The 27,361-nt window shown below is 51.6% G+C and overlaps 11 protein-coding genes across 11 annotated transcripts; 6 read left to right on the top strand and 5 right to left on the bottom strand.

Moving 5' to 3' along the window:
* Positions 1–747: 747 nt before the first annotated feature.
* Positions 748–1,170, bottom strand: BO95DRAFT_453760 (CTAG/PCC1 family protein; the record flags this gene model as incomplete). Its single annotated transcript, XM_025588234.1, has 2 exons — positions 748–1,039; positions 1,130–1,170. The coding sequence occupies 2 exons, from the start codon at positions 1,168–1,170 to the stop codon at positions 748–750; spliced, it is 333 nt and encodes a 110-aa protein (XP_025441609.1).
* A 1,415-nt stretch (positions 1,171–2,585) lies between these two features.
* cdcA (phosphoprotein phosphatase CDC14) lies at positions 2,586–5,293 on the top strand. The gene is made up of 3 exons (XM_025584340.1): positions 2,586–3,015; positions 3,123–3,657; positions 3,714–5,293. The coding sequence occupies exons 1-3, from the start codon at positions 2,967–2,969 to the stop codon at positions 4,933–4,935; spliced, it is 1,806 nt and encodes a 601-aa protein (XP_025441608.1). The 5' UTR covers positions 2,586–2,966; the 3' UTR covers positions 4,936–5,293.
* A 944-nt stretch (positions 5,294–6,237) lies between these two features.
* On the bottom strand, positions 6,238–8,050 carry BO95DRAFT_497640 (Zn(II)2Cys6 transcription factor domain-containing protein; the record flags this gene model as incomplete). Its single annotated transcript, XM_025590891.1, has 4 exons — positions 6,238–6,840; positions 6,868–6,930; positions 6,967–7,933; positions 7,979–8,050. 4 exons carry the CDS (start codon positions 8,048–8,050, stop codon positions 6,719–6,721), a joined length of 1,224 nt encoding a protein of 407 aa, XP_025441607.1. The 3' UTR covers positions 6,238–6,718.
* Positions 8,051–8,437: 387 nt separating this feature from the next.
* BO95DRAFT_153898 (uncharacterized protein) lies at positions 8,438–9,947 on the top strand. The gene is made up of 2 exons (XM_025580663.1): positions 8,438–9,056; positions 9,202–9,947. The coding sequence occupies exons 1-2, from the start codon at positions 8,630–8,632 to the stop codon at positions 9,897–9,899; spliced, it is 1,125 nt and encodes a 374-aa protein (XP_025441606.1). The 5' UTR covers positions 8,438–8,629; the 3' UTR covers positions 9,900–9,947.
* A 267-nt stretch (positions 9,948–10,214) lies between these two features.
* BO95DRAFT_364512 (uncharacterized protein) lies at positions 10,215–10,943 on the bottom strand (the record flags this gene model as incomplete). The annotated part of the gene is made up of 2 exons (XM_025582661.1): positions 10,215–10,341; positions 10,399–10,943. The coding sequence occupies 2 exons, from the start codon at positions 10,941–10,943 to the stop codon at positions 10,215–10,217; spliced, it is 672 nt and encodes a 223-aa protein (XP_025441605.1).
* A 962-nt stretch (positions 10,944–11,905) lies between these two features.
* On the bottom strand, positions 11,906–13,137 carry BO95DRAFT_153892 (putative RING finger domain protein). Its single transcript, XM_025580662.1, has 3 exons — positions 12,930–13,137; positions 12,598–12,774; positions 11,906–12,541 (listed from the first exon to the last, which is right to left on the bottom strand). Exons 1-3 carry the CDS (start codon positions 13,034–13,036, stop codon positions 12,358–12,360), a joined length of 468 nt encoding a protein of 155 aa, XP_025441604.1. The 5' UTR covers positions 13,037–13,137; the 3' UTR covers positions 11,906–12,357.
* A 1,830-nt stretch (positions 13,138–14,967) lies between these two features.
* BO95DRAFT_443548 (sugar porter family MFS transporter) lies at positions 14,968–17,100 on the bottom strand. The gene is made up of 6 exons (XM_025586681.1): positions 16,774–17,100; positions 16,396–16,675; positions 16,017–16,337; positions 15,594–15,956; positions 15,359–15,519; positions 14,968–15,269 (listed from the first exon to the last, which is right to left on the bottom strand). Exons 1-6 carry the CDS (start codon positions 16,949–16,951, stop codon positions 15,073–15,075), a joined length of 1,500 nt encoding a protein of 499 aa, XP_025441603.1. The 5' UTR covers positions 16,952–17,100; the 3' UTR covers positions 14,968–15,072.
* A 1,779-nt stretch (positions 17,101–18,879) lies between these two features.
* BO95DRAFT_154048 (uncharacterized protein) lies at positions 18,880–19,787 on the top strand. The gene is made up of 2 exons (XM_025580664.1): positions 18,880–19,419; positions 19,472–19,787. The coding sequence occupies exons 1-2, from the start codon at positions 19,121–19,123 to the stop codon at positions 19,668–19,670; spliced, it is 498 nt and encodes a 165-aa protein (XP_025441602.1). The 5' UTR covers positions 18,880–19,120; the 3' UTR covers positions 19,671–19,787.
* On the top strand, positions 19,424–20,929 carry BO95DRAFT_443547 (cation diffusion facilitator family transporter). The gene has a single exon (XM_025586680.1). The coding sequence runs from the start codon at positions 19,904–19,906 to the stop codon at positions 20,879–20,881; it is 978 nt and encodes a 325-aa protein (XP_025441601.1). The 5' UTR covers positions 19,424–19,903; the 3' UTR covers positions 20,882–20,929.
* Positions 20,930–21,489: 560 nt separating this feature from the next.
* BO95DRAFT_443543 (homeobox domain-containing protein) lies at positions 21,490–24,175 on the top strand. The gene is made up of 3 exons (XM_025586679.1): positions 21,490–22,097; positions 22,199–22,310; positions 22,385–24,175. The coding sequence occupies exons 1-3, from the start codon at positions 21,916–21,918 to the stop codon at positions 23,852–23,854; spliced, it is 1,764 nt and encodes a 587-aa protein (XP_025441600.1). The 5' UTR covers positions 21,490–21,915; the 3' UTR covers positions 23,855–24,175.
* An 817-nt stretch (positions 24,176–24,992) lies between these two features.
* On the top strand, positions 24,993–26,826 carry BO95DRAFT_364484 (flavin monoamine oxidase family protein; the record flags this gene model as incomplete). Its single annotated transcript, XM_025582659.1, has 4 exons — positions 24,993–25,145; positions 25,215–25,252; positions 25,314–25,702; positions 25,769–26,826. The coding sequence occupies 4 exons, from the start codon at positions 24,993–24,995 to the stop codon at positions 26,824–26,826; spliced, it is 1,638 nt and encodes a 545-aa protein (XP_025441599.1).
* Between the last annotated feature and the right edge of the window lie 535 nt (positions 26,827–27,361).

Below are 27,361 nucleotides of genomic sequence, written 5' to 3'. Positions count from 1 at the left end.
TCCATTAAGCTACCATACTACTCAATCTAAATGAACCGGACTGGAAATGGCCCGATAGGATTTAAGGGAAAGTGGAGTCTCTACCTAGGCTGACGAGCGTCGACCTTTTTCCGAAGCTCGTCCTGCTCTAAGCCTCTGATCCAATTATTCCGCCGGGTCTCGGGCTCCGCTTATTGTCAGCGTTTTCGTGGTTCGGTGCCTTGACATTCGATTTGAAATGTATTGTTTGAGGCCGTGCTTGAGTCTTATGAAAGGTATAGATGTACATGAAGCCAGCATGTGTCTGCATAAACGTCTTCAGACAAATCAACCCGAACCGACCCAGCCGGTCAGACGTATGTCTCCGAGAGGCGAGAAACGAAGAATCTCGTGTCAGCCACCGCTAGGACGACTGGATCCTTGCGCACTAACCGCACATATCTCACTGTACAGCCCCCTCCGAGGCGTGCGCTTTGGGCTTTAGAAGAATCCTCTGACGACCCTGCATGACAGTTTCCAGGGCTTTCTGCAAGCCCCTGCCGCAAAATCCCTAACAAGGCCCGATCGGGCCCGATACCGGATTGCCTGATCACACTGGGTTTGAACGATTCCTTCCTGCCTTTTTGCGTGATGCAGTTGGACCATCTATTGTAGATAGAATTGGCCGGCCGAGGAACTTCTTCGTCCCTTTCACTCTTTGCTCTCTCCCACCCAATGTCGATATTGAGGTAACCCCCCTCGTATCTTTTTTTCTGTCCCAGCGCGAACTCATTTCGCATCCCCCATTTCCAGCACATCCACGTCCAGCTCCTCCATGACCCCAAGCACAACTCCTAGACTCTCCATGAATCCGTTGACGGCGACGCGGAGCATCCGGTTCGTGGTCGCGTAGTACGTCGTCTCCAGGACGGTCTTCGCCGCCTCGTCGGCGGCTTGATCTCTGTCCGGGCTGGTCAGGGTCAGGGTGCGCTTGACGAAGGGGGAGAGCTCGGCATCGACTTCGAGTGTACGGAGGGCTGACGAGGCGAGGCGGTTGGTTGGGAGAGGAAGGGATATGGTCCTGTTGCGGCGGTTGTCAGAATTTTGTTAATCGCGGGGGGTGCCTCGGGAGGTTGAGAGCTCTGGAATTGTCGCGAAGGGAGCTACTCACAAGTTGTAGGGAAACTCGGTGGCTGACACGGAAGCACTCATGTTGATTTGTGGGACGTGTGAACGTGGTCGGGGGTAGGAGGGCAAGCTTGGTAGCTGGCGATCGTTATGGGCCGTGTATTCTGGTCGGGGGATCAGAATCGAGCCAGCCCGCAGAAGCCTGGGCGGGGAGAAGTGGGATGGATGTTCGATAAGAGATGAGTCAGCTTTGGTGCCTAAGGCTAAAATTCTTGATCTTGGTGCCCATAACTGAACATTACTCGCTTTGGTCAATGTTGTGACGTCTTCAACCTTGAACATTGGCTCTTTTCCTGGGGCAAAATAAGGAGACTTGATTTATTCAACAGTATAGTTAGTTTTGCTTCTACAACTTGTATTTGTGTAATTGGGCAGCAAGCTTAACGCTCGCTCCATCCAAGAGATGCAAGTCGACCGTTTACATTGGCTACTAAGGCGATTTACATTGAACGTCCTGGGCACCGGTGGGGGACAATCCCTGTTGGATGTTGTCGTACCATGCCCCAGGTTTTCCCCGTCTTGCCCGTCGGGATTGAGATGAGATCAGTAGATCTGTTGGATTGTTGGAGAAAAAGTACTTGTTTGAACAACAGCCCATTACAGACGGTCTTTTCGGGATCGCGATGTGTTTACACAATGGAATTGTCCCTTGAGTAATGACGATACTGGAGAACTGGTGCTGACGTGGAGACTTTCGTCTAAGCTCCGCAGATACATTGAGAGGGGCAGGGCTGCCTTGGCCGCTGACGGTACTGTATGTTCATGTACCTGACGGGATATATATTGATGATGAAATCGTGATCCCCCCAGAAACAATGACCTCAATCTCCTCAATTGGTGGCTGGACGAGTCAAGTGAGGGGCAATGACCTCAGATTATTGGGCTTTTGCAACTGCACCAAGGCAGCTGCAGATAGCGGAGTCAACATAAACTATTGAATTTGGACGGCGAGAGACTAAGTTGGACTGACAACGGAGGGCCATAACAGTGACAGAGTAGGGCCATAACAAAAACACCGGCAAGGCGGCGCTCACGTGGCCGGGCCGCTCAATGTTTTTTTTTTGGGGAGGGGGAGGGAGACCGGAGGGAGGCTGGAACCGAGATTTGTTGTGTTTCCGGGACGGGGTGTTTGTTTGTTAGGGGATCGTTATGGATACTACGTACTAGCAAATTTACACTTTACTGGGTAACGGGAAGTTAGCTTAGTAGTTACTCCGTACTAACTGACCAAACCACCCCCCCCTGTCAGCTTATCTAATAAGCCCTCAGAGCCTGAGGCATTCCACGTTTCCCTGTCAACCGCCCGCACTAGACCTGAATGGGTTCACCACAACATAACAGCAGCCACTTAGCGTGCATCGCAGTTGCCCCAAACGAGTCTCCCATCGGCCTCGAGCCTATCCTCTTCTCGTGCAAGCCAACTTTTTCCTCACCTTTTCCTCTTCCTCTCTTCGTCCTCTCTGGTTATTATAAACTCGACCTTCGCCCACCCCGCGGATCATCTGTACATCCTCCCCTACTCGGCCTTGCTGCCTCTATCCTTACCCTACACGCCAATCCCCCCCCGCGTCTTTATAGCTTCTTCATCTTGTGCTTGGGAGTGTCAGTCAGACCAGACCATGACTATCTAGCTCCGACATCTTGCTTGCATCCCATCTCTGTTCTTCACCAGCAGAGGTCCTGACCATCCATAGCGGCATCTTATCTATTTAGACCGACACATCCTATAAATCCTTCTTTCGAAGAGGTCTTGCGATTGTTTATTATCCGATTCCATTGTCGGCGCCTATTGTTTTGGTAGCCGCGTCAATATAGTCAAGATGTCTACACGCAGCGGCGATTATGGGCAGGTGATTGAGTATATTCAAGGTTCGTTATCCAACATCATATTGGGGCAGCATTGGCGGGAGATGTGAAGGTCTTCGCTTGTTATCCGATGGCTTGTGTTTGCAGTGTACTGAGAATCTTCGCTCTAGACCGTCTCTACCTGGCCTCTTACGATTATCCCCCCGATGCGAGAACGCCTTTTCCCTACCCTGAACAACCCAAGTCTCCCAGCAAGCGATCTGCCAGAGCTCAGCCCAGTACTCCCAGCAGCAAGAAACGCAGCCCCGTATACTTTACTGTCGACGATGTTCTCCTATACAACTCGTTCCACGCCGACTTCGGTCCCCTGCATATCGGACATCTGTATCGCTTCGCAGTACACTTCCACGAGATCCTGGGAGATCCCGCCAACACTGATCGCGCCGTGGTTTTCTACTCCAAGACGGACTCGCGCAGCCGTGCCAATGCAGCCTGCCTAGTCGCTTGCTATATGGTCCTCATCCAATCTTGGCCTCCACACCTGGCCCTGGCTCCCATCGCACAGGCAGATCCGCCATACATGCCATTCCGCGACGCTGGATACAGTCAGGCGGATTACATCCTCAACATCCAGGACGTTGTATACGGAGTGTGGAAGGCCAAGGAGCAGTCGCTCTGTGGCTTGAGAGATTTCAGCCTAGAAGAGTAAGAGCAGCCTTACGCGTATTTTTAGTTCAAACGCTAACTGGGTGACTACATAGGTATGAGAAGTACGAGCGTGTTGACATGGGTGACTTCAACTGGATCACTCCACAGTTCCTGGCCTTCGCTTCCCCGCAACACCAACCCATTGATGTCATTCCTCGTGACACTCCTGAATATGCTGCGCTGCCTTCTACCATTGCGGAAGTCCAGGCCTCGAAACTCCCCACGCCCTTTAAGAATGTTTTGACCCACTTCTCCTCCCGTAGCGTGGGCCTTGTTGTGCGACTGAATTCCGAGTTGTACTCGCCATCATACTTCACGGCATTGGGAATCAATCATGTCGACATGATCTTTGAGGACGGTACTTGCCCGCCTTTGCCCTTGGTACGCCGATTCATCAAGATGGCACATGAAATGATCACGCAAAAGAAGAAGGGCATTGCGGTCCACTGTAAGGCAGGCCTTGGCCGCACTGGATGTCTCATTGGGGCCTATCTCATCTACAGATATGGCTTTACTGCCAATGAGATTATTGCTTTCATGAGATTCATGCGCCCTGGAATGGTCGTTGGACCCCAGCAACACTGGCTGCACCTCAACCAAGGCTCGTTCCGTGAGTGGTGGTTCGAGGACAGCATGAAGGAGAAGCTCGCTCAACTGCAGTCGGCGCCTATCACGCCTGGCCGGCCGACTACCCGCCAGCGGGCTAACGGGCCTGTCGCGACTCCACCTAATAATGGCCATTCTAAGCGTGCCGCTCTCGGGGAGATTGACCACAATGAGGGGGCTGGCACTCAAGCCGAAGAGAACCTACCAGCACCCACACCTGGCCAGCCTCGCAAGTCCCACCGCAAAGACTCTCGTCACCACCCCTACTCTCGCACCACTTCTGGTAGTCTGATCCTGGAAAAGGAGACGAACAAGACATCCAATCGCCTCAGTACCGACAGCAGCGAGAGTGAAGAAGAAATCCAGTTGCGTATGCTAGCCAAGCGTTCCTCAAGATCCCCCGTGGCATCTCCCAACCAGCGGTCTGTCAGCTACTCAGCTACTGTGACCGCCAGTTATACTCTCAACGATGATGATCGGGAGAACTGGGGTGATTCAGCTACATATGCACCCAAGACACCAATAAGCAGCAAGAGCGGCAGCGGGGCGATCTCTGTCACCAAGGTTCGCACGAGCCCAAGACGTGTGACGGATAGCCGCGCAGAAAAGGGCGTTCGCAAGGCTAGTGGACGTGTTGGCAGCGCTGGAAGTCCTACTCGAGTGAAGTGAGAGCGCGATTGATCGCTGCCGCTTTCATCATCTTTGCTTTCCTTCCTCTGCTTTCAGATATCCACTTCGTATTGTTTATTCTCTTCTTCTCCGCGGGGCATAATCTGTGCATAGCTCCAAAATTTCTTGTTTTATCATCGGCTTGCATATCTGCATTGTCTATTCCACTTGAGGGAGTAGTGTCTTCGAGGTTTCTACTGGTGTTGGTGTCTGGTGCGGTTCTCATGGGTCTGGGCAGGAGCTTCCAAGGCGTTCGGTGCGTTGTGGACTATGGGATGATCTAGAATTTTGACTCAATACAATAAGTCTAGTGATTAGCACGTTATGATCATGACAATTGACACTGTACGTACACGATCTACGTCGGAATGACAAATTGGTTGATGACCGATCACGTAAATGACATAAGCGTTCATATTGCCTGAACTTCCAAGAATCTCCGAAGGATCGATTACCTTCTGACAGATTGTCTCCGTCCTGGTGTTGTGGCCCTTGCATTGTCTTGTAGAGACATCCTATTGTTGTACCTTACTCCCTTGATAAACCTCTTCCCACCCTGATATCTCTAACCTCGACGTGGATTCCCCGCACCATACCGATGCCTTGCTTCCCTACCCCAATGGTGATCGTGCCGATGCGCATAGGCTTTCCATTCTCTGATCCGATCAAGAAGTACGTTAATGGAGATCAAGTTGGGCAAGCGGACTAAGACAGTTATGAATACCGGCTACGAGGATCTTACAATTACCTGTAATTCCGATTTCTACATGGAAGCATTAGTAGTCTCCGATCACAGTAATTCCAGTTATGTATGTTAAGCCCTAGACACCGTACCATGCCTGTGTAAAGCTCATCAAGTTAGTCTCACAGCCGAGGCGAAGAGAACCGGAGGCACCTGAGCCCATAGCCCCGGAAACCACGCACGCTATGTGATCAGGCCGCCCGGCCACTTACTGTACTATACTGTACAGTCTCGACAACGACAAACTACATGCCAGTTTCCTTCGGCCATTCACCCGGTATCAGCACCGTTCAAACCTATTCTAGTTTATTTTGGTGCAAAATCCACAGGTTATGCATCGATAATGCCGTGATGTGTTCCGTTGAGAGTCTCGTCAGCACGGCATCGCAACGAGATTACCTCGTCCGTGGTTGCATAAGGAGTGGTATCGAATGCCAGGCAGGGTCATGCGTGGCTCGATGTGGAGAAAGTGGTTGACGGTGACGGTATTGGAGCGAGAGGATTGGGATGGGGGTCGATTAGAAAGAACGCCATCCTGGGGTTGCGGCTGATGGGGAAGTCTGTGAGAAGGTTGCAATCTACTAAGTTATTTCTCCGGGTCGTAAGAGTTGAGGCTAGGATTGAAGCAGGATCTGCATGGAGTATTATGAACAGTCTCTGAGATGGACGATGGACCCACGGCTGGGTTTATGCGGTAGCTGGAATTGGGTACTCGGACATGTGGCGCGGGAGTGGAGATAGAGTGCCCTTTTTAAATGGTGAAATTGGTATGTTCTGAAGCAAGGGTCTGCTTGTGAACTAGAAATGTAGCACGTAGCTGACGCATCTGGGATCATGCTGGGAAGGTAGGGCCGGAGATGCATAGTACTGAGAAGGATTGAGCCGGGCTGATTCGAAACTCCTTCTTCGGAATGTCTTCTTGAGGGGATTTGGTTTGCCCTTGTGTTACAATGTTGGGAAGTCTACACAATACAGTGCAGTACAGTCCAATCTGTCTCGAGCAAGCCTCCTGCTCCTCACGAGCCCGGTCTCGACGCCACATTATGCTGACAATAGACCAGCCGGTCCCTTGTTGCCGCCCACACGCTCAGTCTCCGAAATAGCCCAGGCGAAGCACGGATGCCACTCCGCTGATAGAATCTGACGAGTAGCATGGACGACATCTCTGGGGAGAGTGCCAAACCAGACACAGGTGCTCCGCCAATGCAAGATGACCATATAATTCGCGAGGACGCAGAGCGCCACCGACGCGCCTACATGGACCTCGGTCTAGAGCTCCAAGGTCATACACGTTGGGAAGTATCCATAAGTCATATGCGTTTTATGATACCCAATCGCGATGAGAAGGGCTGTTCTCAGGGTCTGAAGGGCTGAGGTATACATCGTCGCGTGGGTCGTCGGGAGACCCGCTGCCGAGAGACGTCGCCGGATCGCGTCAAGCGCAGCCTCGATCTCCGCGGGAAGCTTGCGGTCTGGATCCGAAGGTGGCGGAGGATACAAGGAGACCCAGGGGGTGAGAGCCGATGAACCCTCGTGCTGGAATACGACGCTGTGCGGGGACCGGTGCAAGAGAACGAGAATATTATGTATGGTTTCGATGGGGCTTCTGGCGGGTTGTTCGGTGCAGACTTGGATCCTGAAGGCATACGCGATCACGAAGCATTGGAAGGCAAAAAGCGCACCGACGGTGTCTGGGTTCTGGCCTAGATGGTTGTTGGTTAGATATGGCCGGACGGCGGCAACTGCCAGACCGTAGTGATTGGTCGCCAGAATGATGTGCTCCTTGCGGCGGGAGACGCCATGTAAAGCCATATCTAAGGCGCTGATGCTCAACAGCCCGTACTGGAGAAAGTCATACTGGGAGGCGAGCTCCGGAACCCGATTGGACCAGATTGAGGGATCCGTGTGCCCCGGATGGGTCACCTCGAGCATCGCTTTGGCCGTATGCAGGGTGTAGTGGTTCATCAGCCGTAACCGGTCTCGCTCCAAGGCCGACAGCAACTGCATTTCCGGTGCCGTCGTTCGGTCCGATCTCGCTGTGAATCCGGTGGTGTTGGACGATGACGAAGTATTGCTCGACCCAGCGGGTCTACTGAACGAGGCCAGGCTAGGCTCCCCCATCACAGCTTCATTATCAATTCGACCGCCCGTCGGCTGCTGAAATGGGATGAACGTGAGAGCAGGGGATTGACTCGTTAATGAACAAGCGGACCCTATTCTCTTGCAACGTCCACAGGTCGGCCTCTTCTCATCACACTGGATCGGTAAGCATCCGGACTAGCTGCAAGGAACCGAGCACACCTTTGTCCGATTCCTCTTGCATTGTGAGCAACCGTGACGGTTCTTCTTGTGGAACCGTCGTCGTAGAGGCATTGGAGCAGGAGGGAGTACCGGTCGAGGGAAGTACCGGTACTTCAAACTGAGCAGACAAAATGCGAGTCTGTCCTACACGGATTGTTTTGATCTTAGATCTTCTCTGAATCAGTGTCGTGATGTAATGATCTTCAGGTACCAGATTCGGAGTGAGTAATTGTGGAGCGAGGACAAGCAGATCTCAACTGACAGTCCAAGTGCAGAGACCCCACAGGTCGTGGTCAGGGGTTTGAGGAGGTGGAAAGGATGAAAGAAAGAAAGATTAACTCCCGGGGGGGGGGGGGGATGCGCAGGCGGGATTAGAACTAAAGTCCGTCCGCTATCGCCAGATTGGCACCTTGTCCTGTTAGTGACTGTCCTGTACATCATACATCATACAATGGAAAAGCAACTCCCCAAGTATGAGAACAGAAATCTCCATACCAACCAGATCCCCGAAGGAATAGGCTGGGCAAGTACTTAAGTAGCGCATCAGACCAAACCAATGGACTAGATCCACTTGTACCACATGCCATCCCCAACCTCACATTCGCACCCCCTCCCCAATCCCCCCAAACTCCCACACTCGCCCATCGCAATATGGTTAACCTCGACGTGATCCACGCCTCCAACACCACCCTGGTCAAGAGCCAACCCCTGGTAGCCGTTTTCTTCGGCGGCAACTCGGGGATCGGTCACTACACCCTGCGCGCCCTGGCCACCGCCGAATCGCAGCACCGAGGCAAAGGCCTGCGCGCCTATCTCGTGGGCCGCAAGGCCCCCGCCGCCGAGACCATCATCGCCGAATGTCGCACCCTGTACCCGGAGGGCGAGTACATCTTCGTCCAGGCGCACGACCTCTCGCTGCTCCGGGACGTCGATCGCGTCTGCGCCGAGATCCTGTCCCTGGAGCAAGAGCGAGAGCGAGAGCGAGAGCGCGAGCAAGGGCAACCAAGCGCCGCCCCGAATCCACGAATCGACTATCTGATGCTATCCCACGGCGGAGCGCCGTTCCAACCCAGAAAAGGTAAAAATCTTGCTGGATTTCACTTCTTCTTCTTCTTCTTCATCCTCGACAAAGAAACGGAAAGACAAAAAAAAAGTCAAGATCGATAGAAAAGGAAAAATCATATGCTACTGGCTTACTTACGCAAAACCGCAAACGCACCCAGATACCGCCGAAGGCCTGGACACGACAATGTCCCTCCTCTACTACTCGCGCATGCGAGCCGTCACCAACCTCCTGCCCTTACTCCTCCAATCCCCGCTTCCCGCGACAATCGTCTCCGTCTACGCCGCGGGCTTCGAAGGGAAACTCTACAGCGACGATCTCTCGCTCCGCAATCTCAAGCTCTACAGCTACACGCAGGCGCGCTCGCATATGATCTATATGCACACGTGGTTCATGGAGCAGCTGGCCGAGCGGCACCGCGGCCGGTTGCGACTCGTGCATATCTTCCCGGGCTTGGTGCTGGGGCCCGCGTTCGCGAACCCGGAGCTGCCGGCCTGGTTCCGGGGGTTCTGGCGCTGGGTGTTTGTGCCGCTTCTGGGGCGCTGGGTGTCCGTGCCGGCGAAGGAGTGCGGAACCCGGATGCTGAGCCTGGCGTCGCCGCGTTATCCGCCGCGAGGAGGAGGGGCGGGCGGTGCATCGGCTTCGGAGGGGGGTCATCTCCAGAATAATGAAGATGTGATGATGGGAACGGATGGTCAGCTGGGGAGTGGGGTCTACTCGCTTGGCTGGAAAGGTGAGTCGAATATCCAACTCAAGGCCTACGAGAAGTTCGATCTGGCGGAGATGAGGGCCAAGATCTGGGAGCATACGATCAAGGCTTTCGAGACGGTCGAGAGGGGGGATGTTTTCAAGGATTGAGATGGGGTTCTTTTGATGATACGGTTGTCTCAGTGTAATCAAGGTAGTAAGTCTACGCAAATGACTGATGAATTGGTTTTATGGTAGCAAGCGATCCTCAAATTGGGAAAGCTGGATGTAATCTGCCAGGTACTGTACGTCAAGGTGCGAATACAATTCTAAAATTGAGGAATGCGTTAATCTCTAGAACCTCTGCACGACCAGCATGTTCGCATCTGAGACGGAAGCAAGAAGACAACTGCAGCAGCTGCGAAGCGGACCTCCGTTTGGACCCCACTCTCAACCCTGGGCATCTTCGAAGCGGTATCGCAGGTTTCACCATCTCTGTGTATATTCCTCCGACAATTGTCGAGCCTGGTAAAGGTCCTTCGCCTGCTCCATTCCGCAACGGCAGATCGAACGTCTTCTGCCACAGTCGTTACAGAATCTGGTTCTAGAGCACCTATATTGTGTCAGTTCTCGATAATCAGATAGCAAAAGCAGGAAAGCTCAAACGTACATTGTCGGGCTACAACCACTTGTTCTCTCTACTAGAGCCTTGCAGTCAAAGCACTGCTGCCAGCCTAAGTTGTCTTTTGGAGATAGGGTTTGGCTTAGAGCAGGCTTCTTATCACACTCATTCCTAAGGGGGGAGGCCGCTTTACACCAAACACAGGTGGAGGTGCCGCAACAGAGGCATCTGGCCTGATATGCTGTGACCCGGCTGGGCGGAATCGGTACGCGGCACGTCTTCTTACTGCAGCGAGTCCAGTTGATTGTCAAAAATTCAAGTTTTGCTTTGTCGTATTCGTAGAGTTCTTTTTCGGTCATGTACTCTTTTGCTAGACGCAGGGGTATCACGGTCTTGCAGCACGTGGGCGGGAAAAGGGATGGTTCCTGGGTAGCCCTGAAGAAGGAGCCCTTAAGGCACTTGACGCAATATAGATGATCGCATTCTAGCCTGATGATGGGCTTCGCTGAATGGAAACGCCTTAAACATACACAGCATCGGGGTGCGAAAAACCATTCTTGAGAATAGGTCAAAATCGCTCTCAAGGTATCCATGTCTGTGTCGGGGATATCTGATGGGAGGGTTGGAAGATATATTTCGCTTGTCAAATGCTCGGTTCTAGACCGCTGTTTGTGGGTGGGGTTTGAGTATCGATCTCTGCTATCAAATGCAGCGAAGACTTTGCGCCGACTTAAGTTTGGTCCACCGCAGGCGGGAGAGAAGAATGCATATGACTCAAGCGCATGCAGGCTCTGGGTACTGATGAGATTGTGAAGGGGAGCTTGCGAGCAAAACGACCTGATGGACGACGAATGGTGTGGTCGCTTAGGACATTGGGTGTCATCTCCCGGACAAGGACTTTGGGATGCGACCAGGAAGCGCTACTTCGCCACTCAAAATGTAAGTTTGACATATTGTTGCTATTCTTGTGTTTGACTGCTGATGAATGATGTTATAATGTCGAGGTGTCCCCAATCCAACGGAATCATGTTCCGGTAGTGCATCCGCCAGTAGAGAGCCGCGTGTTCCTGGACCAACTGGGCGAAAAAGACCACATTGAATCATGTCATCAGCAAGGATGAATGCGTTTGTGCACAAACCAGATGCATGTATTAATGCATTCTGTTCTCTGTGCTTTCATCTTGAGTATTGGTGGCCACTGCACGGTAGGCGTGATATGCCTTTCTGGCTGGACTGCGTAGAGCTTTCATCCATATATGGGAGACTTCAATAATCGAGCGCGCTTGATTCTGCCTTTCAAACTCACGTCAAAACTAATAATCTCATAGGTCTGACCCTTGTCGCGCGAAACTGTCGCAGTCATGATCATTGGGCCCAATTCAAAGCTTTTGCCCTCAATCACTCTCATGTAGGGCACTGCTGGTCAACACCGAGAAGTAAAACGAGGCTCTGGTGAGTGATGATCAGTCGACACCAAAGTAGGCTCGCTCCGATTAATGCCTCGAGCTGCGATACCATCGCTGGCGGAATTTTGGAATGTTCGGCTTGCTTTCTGTGGAGGACTAAACACGGGCACCGGGGATGAAGATAGGGAACGAAAGTGGTAGGACGAAGACTTATCGAGTCGGCAGTGGCACGAGAAGTATGGGATGTGAACAAGCCAATGCATGGTGCATCAAGGTACTTTATCTGAGGATTGGTTCAGGAATACAGCATGTAACACAGGATTGATTCCGAATGTAACCGGTTCAATTGCAGAGAATAAGGGTATCATATCAATCATGACTCATGAGCATAGATAGAAAATCATGATTTCAGCCAGGATGCACTGTGCGACAAGCTGTGACGCAAATCATTCATCATGAGGAGAATACGAAGAGGGTATACCTCCGCGACGAGGGTAGGCCGGTGGCAGAAGATCAGGGCACATCATTCGACGGGCGCTTTCGAGAGTACCGCTGCGAGAAAGTGTTGTAGAGTGTCGTTATGGCGCGAAATGTTGCTAAATCATACCATCCAAACGAAATCGTTGCTAGAATACGTCTCTTGCACGTAATAGGCTCGGAGGCAAAGTGGGCAGTTGAAATGGTCCTGTAGGTACCACTTCTCCAGGCATTCGCGATGGAAAACGTGTAGACACTTCAATTCTCGTATCTCTTGAGAGCGCTGGACGGACTCGAGGCAAACGACACTGTGGATTGACCGAGTGAGTAACGGTGATGATGGTGGTTGCTGGGCTGACCATACCACATGAACTGTCCGTCGGCGCCCTCGGAGGGTAGCTTGGCTCGCGACCACCAATCCTCCAGGGTACGAGCTGGTGAGACAGCGTCCAGCTTACGCAGCTTGTCGTGCGAGTCGCCTTTCCTGCTTTTGGCCTTGGTGGCGGGACGACGCTCGCGGCGATTGACGAAAAGGCTCAAGCTGAGCCTCATTGTTGTCTGTCAGTAATGGAGGGCAGAGGAATGTGGGCATTGACAGGTGAGGAAGAGGGAGGGAGGAAGGAAGGGAAGGGAGGGAGGAGAGGGAGGGGCACGGGGGAGGAAGTAAAAAAAGGATGGAGCAAACCAGCAACTTACAACAAACACATGATGACGAAGGTCACAAGTCCCAGACCTATGCCGAGAACAATGGCGAGATGGCTATACAGCTGGAGTTCTGATGAATTGTCCGACCACAGCCCCATCGTCCTCACCGCAGGGACTATGTGGGCGGCCGCCGAGGGGTGGTGGAGGGGAAGGGAGTAGAGTACTTATTTTATTCTCCGGAGGAAAGAGAGAAAAGCGGAAATGACGAGGTTAAGAGGTTTTCATCAAGTGAAGCTTGCTCTTTGCTTAATATATACTTTATTCTGTCTCTCTCTCTCTCTCGATCGAGTCGCAATTGTGTTCACCCAGTTTGATCGTCGTCACTTGGCGGGGCTTGCGCGCGCCAACCAGGCTTTATCAGACCATCATTTAAAGTCTCAATCAGCAGATGCCGGTGGAACGGAGCAATCCATTCATCACGGTCGGAAGTGAAAGAGAAGTGGCCAGTCCAGGTCGTGAAACACGAGAATGAGGGGAGAAAGGAAACAAAGGAGAGGATAGATAATTGAGAGCGAGAGACATTGCCACCACTGCCACAATTGTACTCAAGCCGCAATCCCATCTTGAAGCTATCCCCGAACATTTTCTCTTTTTCTATGAGTATTTCATTTCCCACTCCCTCATGCATTCATACTCCATACATGCCTTGTCTTTGCTCACTTCATCTACTAGTTCTGCGGAATGACCAGATGTGACCAGATGTGGACCTCCCTCGCCTCTGATTGCCTTCTTTACATTCTCTAAGAATTCTTCCCCATGCAGCTCAACCCAAGTAGAAGCCGAGGCAGCCACCGTGGACCAAGACAGTCTAAAGCATGCTGGTGACCTTACTTTACTTAAACTAGGTGCATACATACATACATACATATAGCTAGCATGATCACTGCAGCCTTTGCCTGGAGAGTGAAACCCGTGACTGGGAGCCAGCCACGGCCCAAGGGTTCCCACTGGTCATGCCATGGAGCCATGGATGTCGTGTCAGGTCATGCCACGACGATCCGGTCCAGTCAGATAAGGTAGTCTCGCGCAACTCCCCTTCAAGCGATCATGACGCGATCTACCTCAATTATGTCTTCTTCTCATCCAATTCTGGAAGGTGGAGGATGGTGAAAGATAACGCGACAGTACAAAAAACCACCCTCCCCGCATATCGACCACAGTAAGCGGTAACTTAACTACCCGGTAAGCGACTGCTGACATACAGCGCAATCAATAAGGAGGCCGACTTGGCAAACCGCTACAATTAAGCACGGTAGTCCTGGTCATCGCGGCGAGGAGTAGGTGCCTAACTTACTGGTTACTGATCTCGGGTCCGAGCAGCGCCAATCCTGTGCCCCCATGCATCATATCCCTCCCTTGTCGCCCGTGTCGGTCAGTGATCACCCATTTTGCGGGGAAATAAACATCGCCTCCACTCATGGCTGGGGAGCATGCGTGGTGACCACTTACAAGTGATCTGTTTCCCCACTCCAAGGATAATGGATTCCCGCAGTCCCAAACGCTTTTGTTTGACAGATCACAAGTGCTGCCAAATCCCCCAACCACCCCCAATTTTTGGTTCTTCTCACAGCTTTCGACTGGTTCACTGGGCTGCCATCTGATGTTGTTTGCTTCAGCTGCGAATCAAGCGGCTTTGATTGAGCAGGCTGTGTGATGTATGTACCCCATACACAGTACATACGATATCGTAAGATGCTCTAATTACGACTCTCGGTAAGGCAATTCACCGTACACAAACAACAATCTCTCGAACAACAACCATACAAATATCGCTACGTCGCCTTATAACCATTATCAGGATAATCAGATGAGTCGCCTATATGATTATTGCTTAGGTCGAGGTCTTACAGTACTTCCAAAAAAAAAAGCCCAGACACAAAATTGTAACCGCCTTATCACAATCTCTATACCCCGCATGAATACATACTAGAATAGCTGCGATGATACTAGTAAAATGGAGAGATATCCCAAACAATCTAAGCTAAACCACCAAGGCTACGATATGCTCATATGGTGAAAAAGAACAAACGTCCCGTCAATTCATTATGTATGAAATTAACTGATCAGAGCTATGCCTCAAAAGATAAATCCTTCCCACCTGCATCCAACTGTCCACGGTTAGACCACATAGGCCTCAGTCCTTGTGCTCCACGTTTGTAACAGTGATACCCGTCTCCTCGGCCTTGTCGGCTTCTGCGGTCATCTTAGATTCCACATCCGCTGGCAGGTGGCCGAGAGCACGGCCACCGAACAGGAGATCGATCTCTTCTAGAGACTTTTGTTTGGTCTCCTTGAAGACGAAGAACACGGTGGGGAACGTGACGCAAATGTCTGTTGCACGAATTGATTAGCCAGGGTACCGGGAAAGGAAGAGCCACGGTTATAGCAGCAGCTGAAAGGGTTTCGTGGGAAGGACTTACTGAAGGCCACAAAGATGAAGTAGAATTTCCAACCAATACTTGCCAGAGCGATGGGGGAGACCTGCGCCCACAGCGTACTGACGGTCCAATTCCCAACAGCTGTCGCAAAAGCCGTTCCTCGCCCACGGATCTGCATCGGCATGACCTCCGCCATGTATGTCCTATCACCGCATTTGCGTTAGTGTGCTGAAACAGGTCGCGAGTGACAGAAGTACTGTAAAGTGAGAGGGCTTACCAGCTGGTTGGGCCGAATGATAGAGAGAAGAGAACGGTGACGCAAAAGATGAAGAAGACACCGCCAATGCTATATCCTCGGTTGACTTCGCCAGTTTTGATCTGCGAGTTGAGAGCTGCTTCGCAGATCAGGGCAATGGTGATAGTGACCGTGCCGAAAAGCATAGGCTTCCGTCTTCCGACCCGATCAAGAAGAAAGACAATAAAGATCAAGTTGGTGAGTGGGCCAACGCAGTTATAAATACCAGCGACCAGCGTATTACGATTGCCTGTAATACCAAGCGTATTGTACATAATCGTCTGATAGTAGCCTATCACGTTGACCCCCGTCATCTGAGTGAAGACTTGGACAAGAGTACCGTGCCTAAGTAAAGCTCATTAGTATCAAAGTCAAGGGGAAGAGAGAAGAATCGAGTCGACGCACATCAGTCGAATCCGCCACTGGGGAACTTTGAACATGATCAACCATCCTGGAGCAGTCACGGCCTTCTCCGCCTCAATCGTGGCTCTAATCTCAGTGTGTTCCCTTTGAATCCAGTCGTCATTTGTGCCATCATAGTGAAGCTTTTTCAAGATCCTCAATGCCTCGTCATACTTCTCCTTCTCAATTAGATATCGAGGAGACTCGGGCATGAAGAACATTCCTATTGCCAGCAAGAGCGCCGGGACCGCTTGGAATGCCAATGGAAAACGCCATTGAAACTCGCTCGTATCAGGTGCGTGGAGAGATCCGTAGCCGACCCATCTGAGAGCGAGGTCAGTTACGCCTTCTAATGAACAACCGAGCACCTGGAAGTATTTACGTGCTGACGATAAAACCCACTCCAATCATTTGCTGTGCCAGACCGACAATCAAACCACGGGAGCGTGGATGGGCGACCTCAGCTTGGTACACTGGAACGGACATAGACATCAGGCCAACCGCCCATCCAGCAAAAATACGGCCGACCAAGATCATAGACAGGTTCTGAGCTGCGGACTGTAGAATGGCGCCGACAAGACAGATAAAGGCTCCCATCTGAATAGTAAATTTGCGCCCAAAACGGTCCATCGTAAGGCCACCCTGGAGAGCGCCAACAGCGGCTATATCGCCTCATGTTAGCCAAGCGCAGGATGAGAGAACTGAGCGGCAACACAGCGCCTCAAACTGAGTAGTGATAGAAAGAAGCCAGAGAACATACCTCCTCCCGAGAAAGTACTATTGATCGCTCCGATGATAGCTGATGTCTGAGTAGTATTGAAGAAGTTCAAAAAGTTCTTCGATTCAATTACATCAGTCATAACACCACTGTCATAACCAAACAAGAAAGACCCTGTTGCCGCAAAGGCAGCCAGGGAGATGGTGAAAAATCGTCCCATGTTGGCGAAAGTGAAGGGGAGAAGTTGGTGGGGGGGTGCAAGGCAAAAAAAAAATAGCAACCGGAGGGGAAAGGGTAGGCGACATTGTCTATATAGAGCCCATGTGCGCCCAACCCCGTCTGGAATGGATATTATCCTTGACTAGCTCCATAGCCATGGGCTGACAGACTGGACAAAACCGCACAGTGGCGCGGGACAAAAGCTTGCAGTTGACCTTGAAAATCCGGGGACGGTTGACCAAATTGCCAATAGACCTCACGCCGTCTTCCCAATCTTGAATTAGTGGCTGATTCAATTGGCGAGAGCTCCACTAGGCGAGTATAGCGCTTGCGAGCAAGAGAAGAGCCAGTCTGTGTGCATTGACAATTCGTTGGCTGACATGTGGGGGGCTCGGCCAGGGCAGGGACAAATGTTGACTCAGTGACAGGCTGGGGAGAGATTCACTATTAATTAAACCCCGCAGAAGCCAATAGGGTAAATAAAGTCCACTTGCCTCTGGCTAAATGCCTCTCACACGCCACTGTTGGCCTTGTTCGCTCCGGGGTAGCGGCCCAGTCCACCGAGGCACGGTGGCACACAGATGTGCACCTGCCCACCTGTCAATTGTGTTCTAGACCTATTTGCCTGTCTGAGCTCGAACTAGATCTGCGATCTCGCTCACTGCCCACAGACCGTGGAGAGGCAAAGTCGACAGGCAGCGTGGTGAAGGGAAGAGAATGCGTCGCAGGTTTGAATAGCAAATCCTAAACCCGGCTGATTTCCGCGTGCTAACCACTCAGGAGACTCCTCACTCCTGATCTAGCGTCGTTCCCAATAATAACAGCTCGAATTTTGCCATGGATGAGGTTATCCATCGACCACGTGGTGTTTGCACAACAGTGTCGCAAGAGCATGAATTGAGCCAAGATGAGCCTAAATGCATGAGAAATAGACATCGGACCCAACGAATCGTGTTATGAACCATCTGAACATTAGCCGAGACTGACACTCCTACACGATGTCTAAATGAATTTTGAAATCTGCTGATCAAGTCTGGTTAGCACTTGTCGGGGAGAGACGATGACTGCGCACCTCGATTGATGGAAATCCCCCCAGCCGAGCCTGCAGCAATGCAGCTTACACTACTGTGCCATTTGCACCAATCCCCGCCGGAGAAGTTTTGACGGACTTTCCCATATTAGGTAAGGTACCTTATTGTCGCGGACCAGGGTCTGATAAATGAGAGTCTAACCAGTTTAGGATACTGTCATTTCCCCCGTCCTTTCAACACGTTCCCGGCTATTAACAGTCTCGTATTCTAGACTACTTACAATTATAGCGATCGGAGGCGAACCTAACTAGGTGCATGGAGACCGTGTTACGGTTCGATTGTGATGGTGTGAGTTAAATGTCGACTTGTTGACAGTCAGGACTCAGCTACAGCATCTATTCTTGCGGACAGCTTGAATCGGCACAGATAATGACTTCACCTGGTATCAGACAAGCCGCTTTCGCAGAGACAATGTGCTTTATACTCATGTATGACGGCCTGCGTAGCTTCCCTACATCGTAGATGCGCTAGCAGGTATCAACCCAGTTGCTTGGTAACCTTTCCGTTAGCCGGTTTTCGAAGCGCAGGGGATTACTTGCGCTGTGTTGCCGTGATACTGTCGACTCGAGTCGAAGCCACCCAATGACATACAGACTGGCCCTAGTCAGAACAGCGACAGACCTCTAATCCATGAGAATCGATCTCAGGCAGATCGTCCAGACGCATATTATCCGTTCAACCGAACCGTATCTGGCATATTTGGTCGGATCTAATCAGATAAGCAACTAAGATTTTTCCGGATGGACCACAGGGATTGACGTCATCGAGAGAGTAATCCTTGCCTGTCTCAGTCATATTGTATCAAAAGATACCGGCAATAAGGTCACATTACCGAGAAAATGCTTGGAGCGAAGTCAGGACAGTGAGCGAGTGCCTGTGTCAATTGACTCTGTTCTTGGTTTCCAACTAGATTGCCGACCCCGATCCGGACCATCTGGTTCCACCAAGGTCTCTTCCCCGCCAAAGGCCAGCCATGACCATCACAACAACCTTACCTAGCTTCTGGAAACTCTCACCCAATACACAAGAACAATCCTGTATACTCAACGGAAGCTGCGCTTGTCTTGATCCAATCAAAGATGGTGTCTACAGGTCGATCAAGTACCGTTCCCCCGCCTTCAACTTCATCTCCCGCTCATTCAGACTCTTTCATACGACCCAGGCAGCCAAGCCTTGACCTGGAACGCGATATTCTATCCACGCGTGGCCAGCGTCTTGCGGGCTTGATACGGCGGCGCTCCTTATCACTTCATGACTCCGACGGCTTTGACGAGAGCGACCGATGGGATGAGTCAATTGCTCCCCGAGAGCGTATGGCCCGACCTGCCTTCGAACGCGCGAAGCGATTGATTGGCGACAGAAGCCCCTTTTATCGATGGTACGCTTTAGCTTCCAAGAACACAGTTGAAACGCTGACAGTGATCCCAAAGGCAATCTTTCTACCGCCATCCAGCCACTTTGCAAGGCTTGCCACAGCCGTTGTATGTAGCCCCTTCTGCATCTAACGTCTATGGTTGGCGGTTGCTGAGCATTCTTCAAGACGACAATACTACGAACGCAACAATGACCTCATCTCACAATACGCTTACATCGACCGATTGCTGGACTCGTCCTTGCCACACCGCTTGATAGTCGATTACCATAAACCTTGCGGCTTGTTGGGACCGATTTCTGCATATACCAACAATGGCAGCAGCACACGGGAGTCCGAGCCGAACACCGTTCCTGAGAATGGTTTGGACCCTAGTAATGATACGGCTAAAATCAAGCGAACCCCACGCAATCTCTATCGCATTCCCAACGAAGGCACCCCTCTTCTATCACCACCGCTGGAAGATAATGTGTCAGCACGGCCTGATATCATGCCCAAGCACGACGAGTATGTGGAAAGCGGAGATAGAATAGTCACCATCGCCATCTATGTCAACTTCATCGCCAACATAATACTATTGGCTGCCAAAATCGTCGTCATATCAATGACAAGCTCTCTCTCAGTGCTTGCGAGCTTAGTTGATGCAGCATTGGACTTCCTCAGCACTGCTATTGTTTGGGTGACCACCAGTTTGATTAACCGACAGGACCGCTACCGGTATCCTATCAGTCGACGCCGGCTGGAGCCACTGAGTGTTCTCGTTTTCGCAGTCGTTATGATGACATCTTTCGTTCAAGTGGCACTGACATCTTTGAGTCGGTTGCTATCGTCAGACCACTCTGTGGTAGAGCTCACGATACCGTCTATCGCAGTCATGGCCAGTACGGTGGTTACCAAGCTGATTTGCTGGTTCTGGTGCCGGTTGATCAAGAACTCAAGTGTCCAGGCTCTGGCGCAAGACGCCATGACAGACGTAGTTTTCAACCTAGCGAGTATCTTATTCCCTCTAGGTAAGTTTGACCGACCTATTATTCATGCGACATCGACCCTATTGACCAATATTCAAGTTGGCTCATTTACCAATACTTGGTTCATTGATCCCCTCGGCGGTTTGCTCCTCTCCTTATATGTTATCTGGAATTGGAGTGGCACGGCCAGCGAGCATATCGGCCACCTTACTGGCGCCGCTGCATCCCCGAAAGATCACAGCATTTTTCTTTATATGACCATGCGTTTCTCCAAGGCTATCCTGAAGATTCAGGACTTGAAAGCATATTACGCCGGTGACAAGCTAAATGTCGAGATTGATATCGTGCTCGAGCCCAAAACGAGATTGCAGGATAGCCACGACGTGGGGGAAAGCCTGCAGTACATGATTGAGAGTGTTCCGACCGTGGATCGAGCTTTCGTTCATCTGGATTATGACCCATGGAACATCCCCAGCCATATGAACCAGCAAGAGGCATAGATACCTGTTTAGGGTAACATGCAAACAACCCGACCGGCGTATTCTATCGTCCAGACGGATATGAATGAATCGAGCCTGTGCATCGGGTTGGCTGAGTGTATTTATCTATGGGATTTGTCTAGAACTGGAATTGAATGCGAGTATCCTGTTGGTTTGCTGCAGATGACCTGTCAGATTCCGCCCATCAGATAAGGATAATCAAGGGGCGGATGCCCTCCGACTACCGCAGCGTGTCGCACAAGGTGGCAAAAGGTCAAGGGATGATCAGCGCATCTGAATGCTGTCAATTTGTTCAATAGCGCGCAACAGACGCAGGATCCCGTGATGTCCCAACCATGCCTATTGTGGAATGTTGATTGTTATCCATGATCGCGTGGTGATTTACTCCGCTCCGTTGTTACACCCCAAGCTTACGGGGCGATTGCATCACGCGCCGTAATTGTGCGCGAAGGCGAGGGAAGAATGATAACACAAAGCTAGACATGCCCTTCCATATGATCGCCAAGTGTCGATTACATGTATGGTACGTAATGTTATCAATCAAGCTCAAAGTAAGAAGTAAGATCACGATTAAAATGGTGACTGTATGTAAAAAAAGAACAAAGGAACAAAGGGACCAAACGCCTCGTGGTGAGCGGAAGTGGGTCAGCCGCGGGCGGCGCGAGGGAGCAAGAGACAGAGTGAGTGGAGAGGGAGCGGAAAACGGGGGCGGCCTGGCCATAGGTACAGTAACACAAAACCAACTTTACTTACCACGCCTCCGCCCGCGTCACACATCGCGACGCGATTAGATCAAGCAGAGCGTCTTTTTCGTCGTACTCTTGATTTCGAGGCACGTTTTCCCACCACCTCAATCCAGACAGACACCTTCGACTCTCCATTCCTCTCTTTCCCTTCAATTAGCTCACGGGATCTTTACCTGGGCTCAATTCTTCCACTTGTATCTTTCGTTCTTCTATTTCTTTTCTTATTTACGTGCTTTCCCCCGAATACCGCCTATGCCGTCATCTTAACCCTCCGCGCTGCTGCCCAACATGTCTGATCTGGAACACACTGCTGAGCCAACGTGCTCGTCTTCGCCGCCGTCTGCTCAAACATGGGATGCTACACCGATTAATTATGCCTTTCTGGTACACTCTCAGAAAACATTGACCCAGAATCTCCCGCCGCGGGTAGACAACAAATTGCTGGCACGGCAAAAGCGGCGCCGCACAAGGTATGCCTGGGAACCGCCCTGGTCGTGAACCACGACTACACTTGAACTCCGAATAACTTTCCCATTTTCCTGTATAACTGCTAATTGTCGTGAATGTATAGCCCAGAAGATCACGCAATCCTCGAGGCAGAATATCAACGAAACCCCAAGCCAGACAAGACGGCCCGAGCTAGTATAGTCAGCCGCGTCTCATTGGGCGAAAAGGAAGTGCAGGTATGACGCGGAAGAACAATACTCGTACTTTGTACCCTCCAGCTTTCTAATCACCATATCGACGCGCTTTTCAGATCTGGTTCCAGAATCGTCGTCAAAATGACCGTCGCAAGTCCAAGCCTCTTCAACCACACGAGCTTCTCGCGCCTCGATCATCCGCGTCCGACGCGTCGAAACATGCCGCCAGTGACGATAGCCTCTCTTCGGAAACGGTGCCTTCTAGCAGTCCCGAACAACCCGAGGAGATTGGACAGGAGAGAATCCCGTCAACACAATCATCGGACAACTCCTGCGAGTCTGATGAAGCACTTGAGGACAAGGGTGGCCTAGAACAACCGGCTTTCAGCTCTCAAACAAGCTTGGCTACGTCCGTAGCGCCAGAAGGTTCGCAACCAGTATCGAAAGAGGCGATTGCGGAGCCAGAGTCTTCTCACACACAAGAGGTTCCAACATTCGATGAGTCGCAACAGGCCATGGTGAAAAGGAAACGATCGGTCACGGAGGTTCGATGTGACACGCCGTTTGTGCAGGGTGCGTCGACACCGAGCCAATTCCACGATATTAAGTCACCGCCTTCGCTGCGGCTATCGCTTTCTTTCGATGGGGAAGCCATGGTCCGGAAAGAAGGCGAGTTCACACCCTCGCCTCCGAAAGGACGGAATGCTCTTCGCATCGCAATGTCGTCCGACGGGAAAGCTGTGATCAGAGCTGATGGCGAGCCCTCTCCGTCAAGGAATCGCATCTCTATGTTCTCGGCCCGGAAACCTCCGTTCACAGGCCTTCGCAGGAGCAGTAGTGCGGTGGCTTTCAGCACCCCGCGAGCCGGCAGCACGGATGCAGAGAGGATGTTTGGAAGATCCAGAGATCCCAGAAACTGGGAGGCCTTTTTTGATACCGATGCGAGAAGTGCCCTTTGCACGCCAATGAGCTCACAAAGTGCTCCAGGTGCTGGCTCTCCTGGGCTCTTCCGATCCCGGAGTCAGCGTTCCTTGACCAGAAGTCTGTCAGGAAAGCACAGCATGTCTCTGCCGATGAAATCAGCAGACTATCTTAATACCCCGGTTCCGAAACCGAACAGCGAGAAGAGACGGAAGATCTCTCGCACTGTCTCGTCACTGGGTCGATTGGAGTCTGATCACAAGTTGTCTTACGCGGGATCCAACCCGAAAGCCTATATGGAAGCGGCGAAGGACGGGGAAGTCGACTTGCAGTGCGGTGATTCAGATAAAGAAAACTGGATCCCCGGGACGAGAGTTGCCCACAATCGCCGTCGGGTTGCATCTCATCACAATCCTCGACGTTCAGTGCTCAAGGATACTAGCGGAAGGGACGGCAAAACCCATAAGAACGTCAATCCAGCTGGCAGATATGCTCGAGGTTCTCAACAATCACAGCACAGAGTGAACATGTCCATCGGTAAGGACGTGCCGGAATTGGATCCAGAGGTGTCCGCTTTCATGAGTGGGGGAGGCGGCGCCAGTCAGGAGGAGGACCTTGACTGCATCCAGGGACTATTATCCCTGAGCCAAGGTGCTTGGAGATGAGCACTATTGTCTTCTCATCTCTATAATGACCTCATCTTTCTTATGTCTTTTCTATTCTCTTTTGTCTCATATCCCCTCTTCCTTGAGTAGATTCCTGTTGGAGATTACAAGCCAGCAAGCGTTGTTTGCCTGTATGAATCGGAGTGATGGTCAACTTGTAATGATTGGATTGTGGTTGCTATTTGCACTGCTTGTTTAATTCCTTCCAGGCAAATGCAGTCAAGGGCTCTTCTTGTTTGGTGATGAAAATCCTGTCTTAAGTGACAATGATATCCCGTGCTGTTTATCAGCCTAATACCTCCAAAAATAACAATATCATATGATCAAGGATGTTTGAGCTTGGGTGATAGATTGTAGATTTCGGCATAGCGTGCGGGGAATGATAAGCGAAGCGCAGGACTCACTGCAGCGATAGCTTAGTACCTACCTAGATCCTAGATAGCTTAGACTGGCTGTCTGCAGGATCGGGATGAAGGGAGAAAGAGGAAGGGCGGGTCCGAGACTCGAGTGGGAGCGGGGAGGGCAAACAGACAAACAGACAGGTAGGGCTCAATGCACGTGGCCGCCGCCTGCTGACATATAACCGCTCTGTCTCGCCAGCGGCGAACGAAAGACCCCAGTTAGTGTACAGTATTGTTACGCCTTTTCCTCGCCACCATTCGACTGACTGATGTCTATCAGCTTACCCTGGGTGCTGCGTAATTGGAAGAGCGAAGTCATTCACAAGTCGGTAGGTCCAATCAGTCTGCTTTTGCACTCTCACGCCCTCTTTTGCTTGTTATCAGTTGTCCGGGTTGTCTATGCAGTTGCGCTGCATTATGCAAGTATGTAATATCTGCGTGTTTGTGAGCTTATAGACCTCGAAGGATCTGTCACCTGTCCTGAAATGACGACTATAGCTGGAGAAATGGATTTGCTCGATGCGTCATCGGATAATCATCATTTCATCAATTCTTGGAGTCATTCCCTGACTCATTGGGGGTGTCAGACTCGCCGTGAAGAATGTTGAATGACAGCTATCTTTACATGCCACAACACATCAATGCCGAATCCAGCTAATGGAACATAGTCCAGCCTACGAATCCAGTATACAGTCAATACCAGAGACGTACAATCTTTGCTACAGTCGGTCCGAGGCATGCCCTATCTGTCAAGAACCGTGGCCGAGGGCCACAAGCCAAGAGTGGCTGTTATCGGAGCGGGCTTCGCAGGCTTGCGATGCGCAGATATCCTCATCCAAAACGGCGCCCAGGTCGTTCTTTTTGAAGCGAGAGATAGACTCGGTGGAAGGGTACGTAGACGACAGGTGAACCACTGTCACTTGTCGAGAATTTTTTTGCTAATCCAGATGTCAAAATAGGTACATCAGAGCAAGATCCATGATCATGTGGTTGACATGTAAGCTTCCGTCGCATGCTGACATTGCTCTTGTTTTTCATGTTGTGCTCATATCAAGCAGGGGCCCTAATTGGATTCATGGCACCGGAAAGAACCCGATAGTCAGCATTGCTGAAGCAACAAACACCGCCGTTGAGGACTTCGAAGGGAACCAGGCTCTTATAGCTCCCGATGGGACCCCAATCAGTGACGATGTCGCTGAGAAGGTCTCGGACGTCCTGTGGACAATCATCGCCAAGGCATTCGAGTACAGCAACACCTACAAAGAGACGATACCTGCCGATCGGAGCTTGCTTGACTACATCAAGGAACAAGTGGTGCAGACCGACCTCAGCGAGGAGGAAAAGGTGCTGTGCGTTGAATCTAGCAAGATGTGGGGTGCCTATGTTGGTGACCCCATCGAAAGGCAGAGTCTGAAGTTCTTTTGCCTCGAAGAATGTATAGACGGAAGTGAGCATCCTCCTACAGGGTTCCTATCCCAATCACGTCTACAGTTACTGATCACCCTGTCCGCAGACAACTACTTTGTGGCATCCACATATACACGAATCTTGGAACATGTCTCCAAGACCGCACGCCAACACGCGGATATCCGCCTCAACCAACCGATCATCAAGATCGAGTCCTCAGTTCGCGATGACACCGCTGCCATGCCATCGTCCAGCACACAAGTGACCCTAACAACAGCTTCAGGGGAAACCTCCAACTACGACGAAGTAGTCGTCACCTGCCCCCTAGGCTGGCTCAAGCGCAACAAAGACGCGTTTATCCCATCCATACCCGCGCGCCTCAGCCAAGCCATCGACAGCATCTCCTACGGCCGCCTCGAGAAAGTATACATCACCTTCCCTCGCGCCTTCTGGTACACCTCCAACCCTGCATCATCATCGTCACCTTCACCCAGCACCACCCCCACCCCCACCCCAACCTACAAATCCTACCAAACCCCAACCTTCGCCCAATTCCTCAACCCAAGCTACTCAACCACCCACCCCCCGGAAATCCACTGGAACCAAGAATGCATCTCGCTCGCCGCCCTTTCCTCCCGGCAAACCGCCCACCCGACCCTCCTCTTCTACACCTTCGGCCCCAGCGCCACGCATATCGTCTCGCAGATCGCACACCTCCCCCCGACCTCCCCGGAATACTACCGACAACTCCACGGAATCTTCCACCCCTTCTTCGCCCGCCTGCACAACTACTCCCCGACCGCGCCGGAGTGCCAGCCGCTCGCCTACCTGGCGACGACGTGGCAGACGGACCCCTACGCGGGCCACGGCTCGTACTGCAACTTCCAGGTCGGGTTGCAGCGCGGGGACCGCGATATCGAGGTGCTGCGGGCGGGCATGGGCGCCGACCGCGGCGTGTGGTTTGCGGGCGAGCATACGGCGCCGTTCGTGGCGCTGGGGACGACCACCGGCGCGTACTGGAGTGGGGAGCGCGCCGCGGCGGGGATCTGTGAGCTCTATGGACTGGGGAAGGTCGGGTTGGGGGTCGGGGGCATGAGGGATGATTCTTTGCCGTCCGCCGGAGTGGTTGGTCGCGAGGATTTGGGGGTTGGTGGTGGGGCTTGATTGGATTGGCTTTTTGGGGTTGGTTTGTGGGAGGAGGGATGTTTTGTTGTTTTGGCTTTTCTTTTTGGGTTTTGGTTGGCTTTCAGCAGAGGCTGTCGTTCGGCTTGGGTCATGATGGATCGGTGGCTGGATTTGGTGATGCTTTTTGTATGAAGACACACACACACACACACACACACACAGAGAGAGAGAGAGAGAGAGAGAGAGAGAGATACAGATATAGCTTAGCTGATATACAATGCACACGAGAGCGAACTGCACTGTTTGAGGTATGTATGATTGGCAGTATAGCAGAGCCACAGTTATGTACACCTTCATCGGTCAATCCTTGGCAACCATGGTACAGCAAAAGTAATAAAGACAAGAGCCGAGCCCACAAGACTGATAGAACATGAACAAGAACGAGTGAGAAACAGGAGGGGAATCACAGGTTGGTTGGTCAATCTCGCTCGAAAAAAGGTAAAGGAGAGAACAAAAAAATGACAGCTAATAGGAAGCAAGAGTGAAAGAACAGGAACACATAAACCCCAGAGAC

Source organism: Aspergillus brunneoviolaceus, assembly GCF_003184695.1.
Source record: "Aspergillus brunneoviolaceus CBS 621.78 unplaced genomic scaffold BO95scaffold_39, whole genome shotgun sequence".
Lineage (NCBI taxonomy): Eukaryota > Fungi > Ascomycota > Eurotiomycetes > Eurotiales > Aspergillaceae > Aspergillus > Aspergillus brunneoviolaceus.
This window is presented reverse-complemented; position numbering and strand designations above follow the sequence as displayed.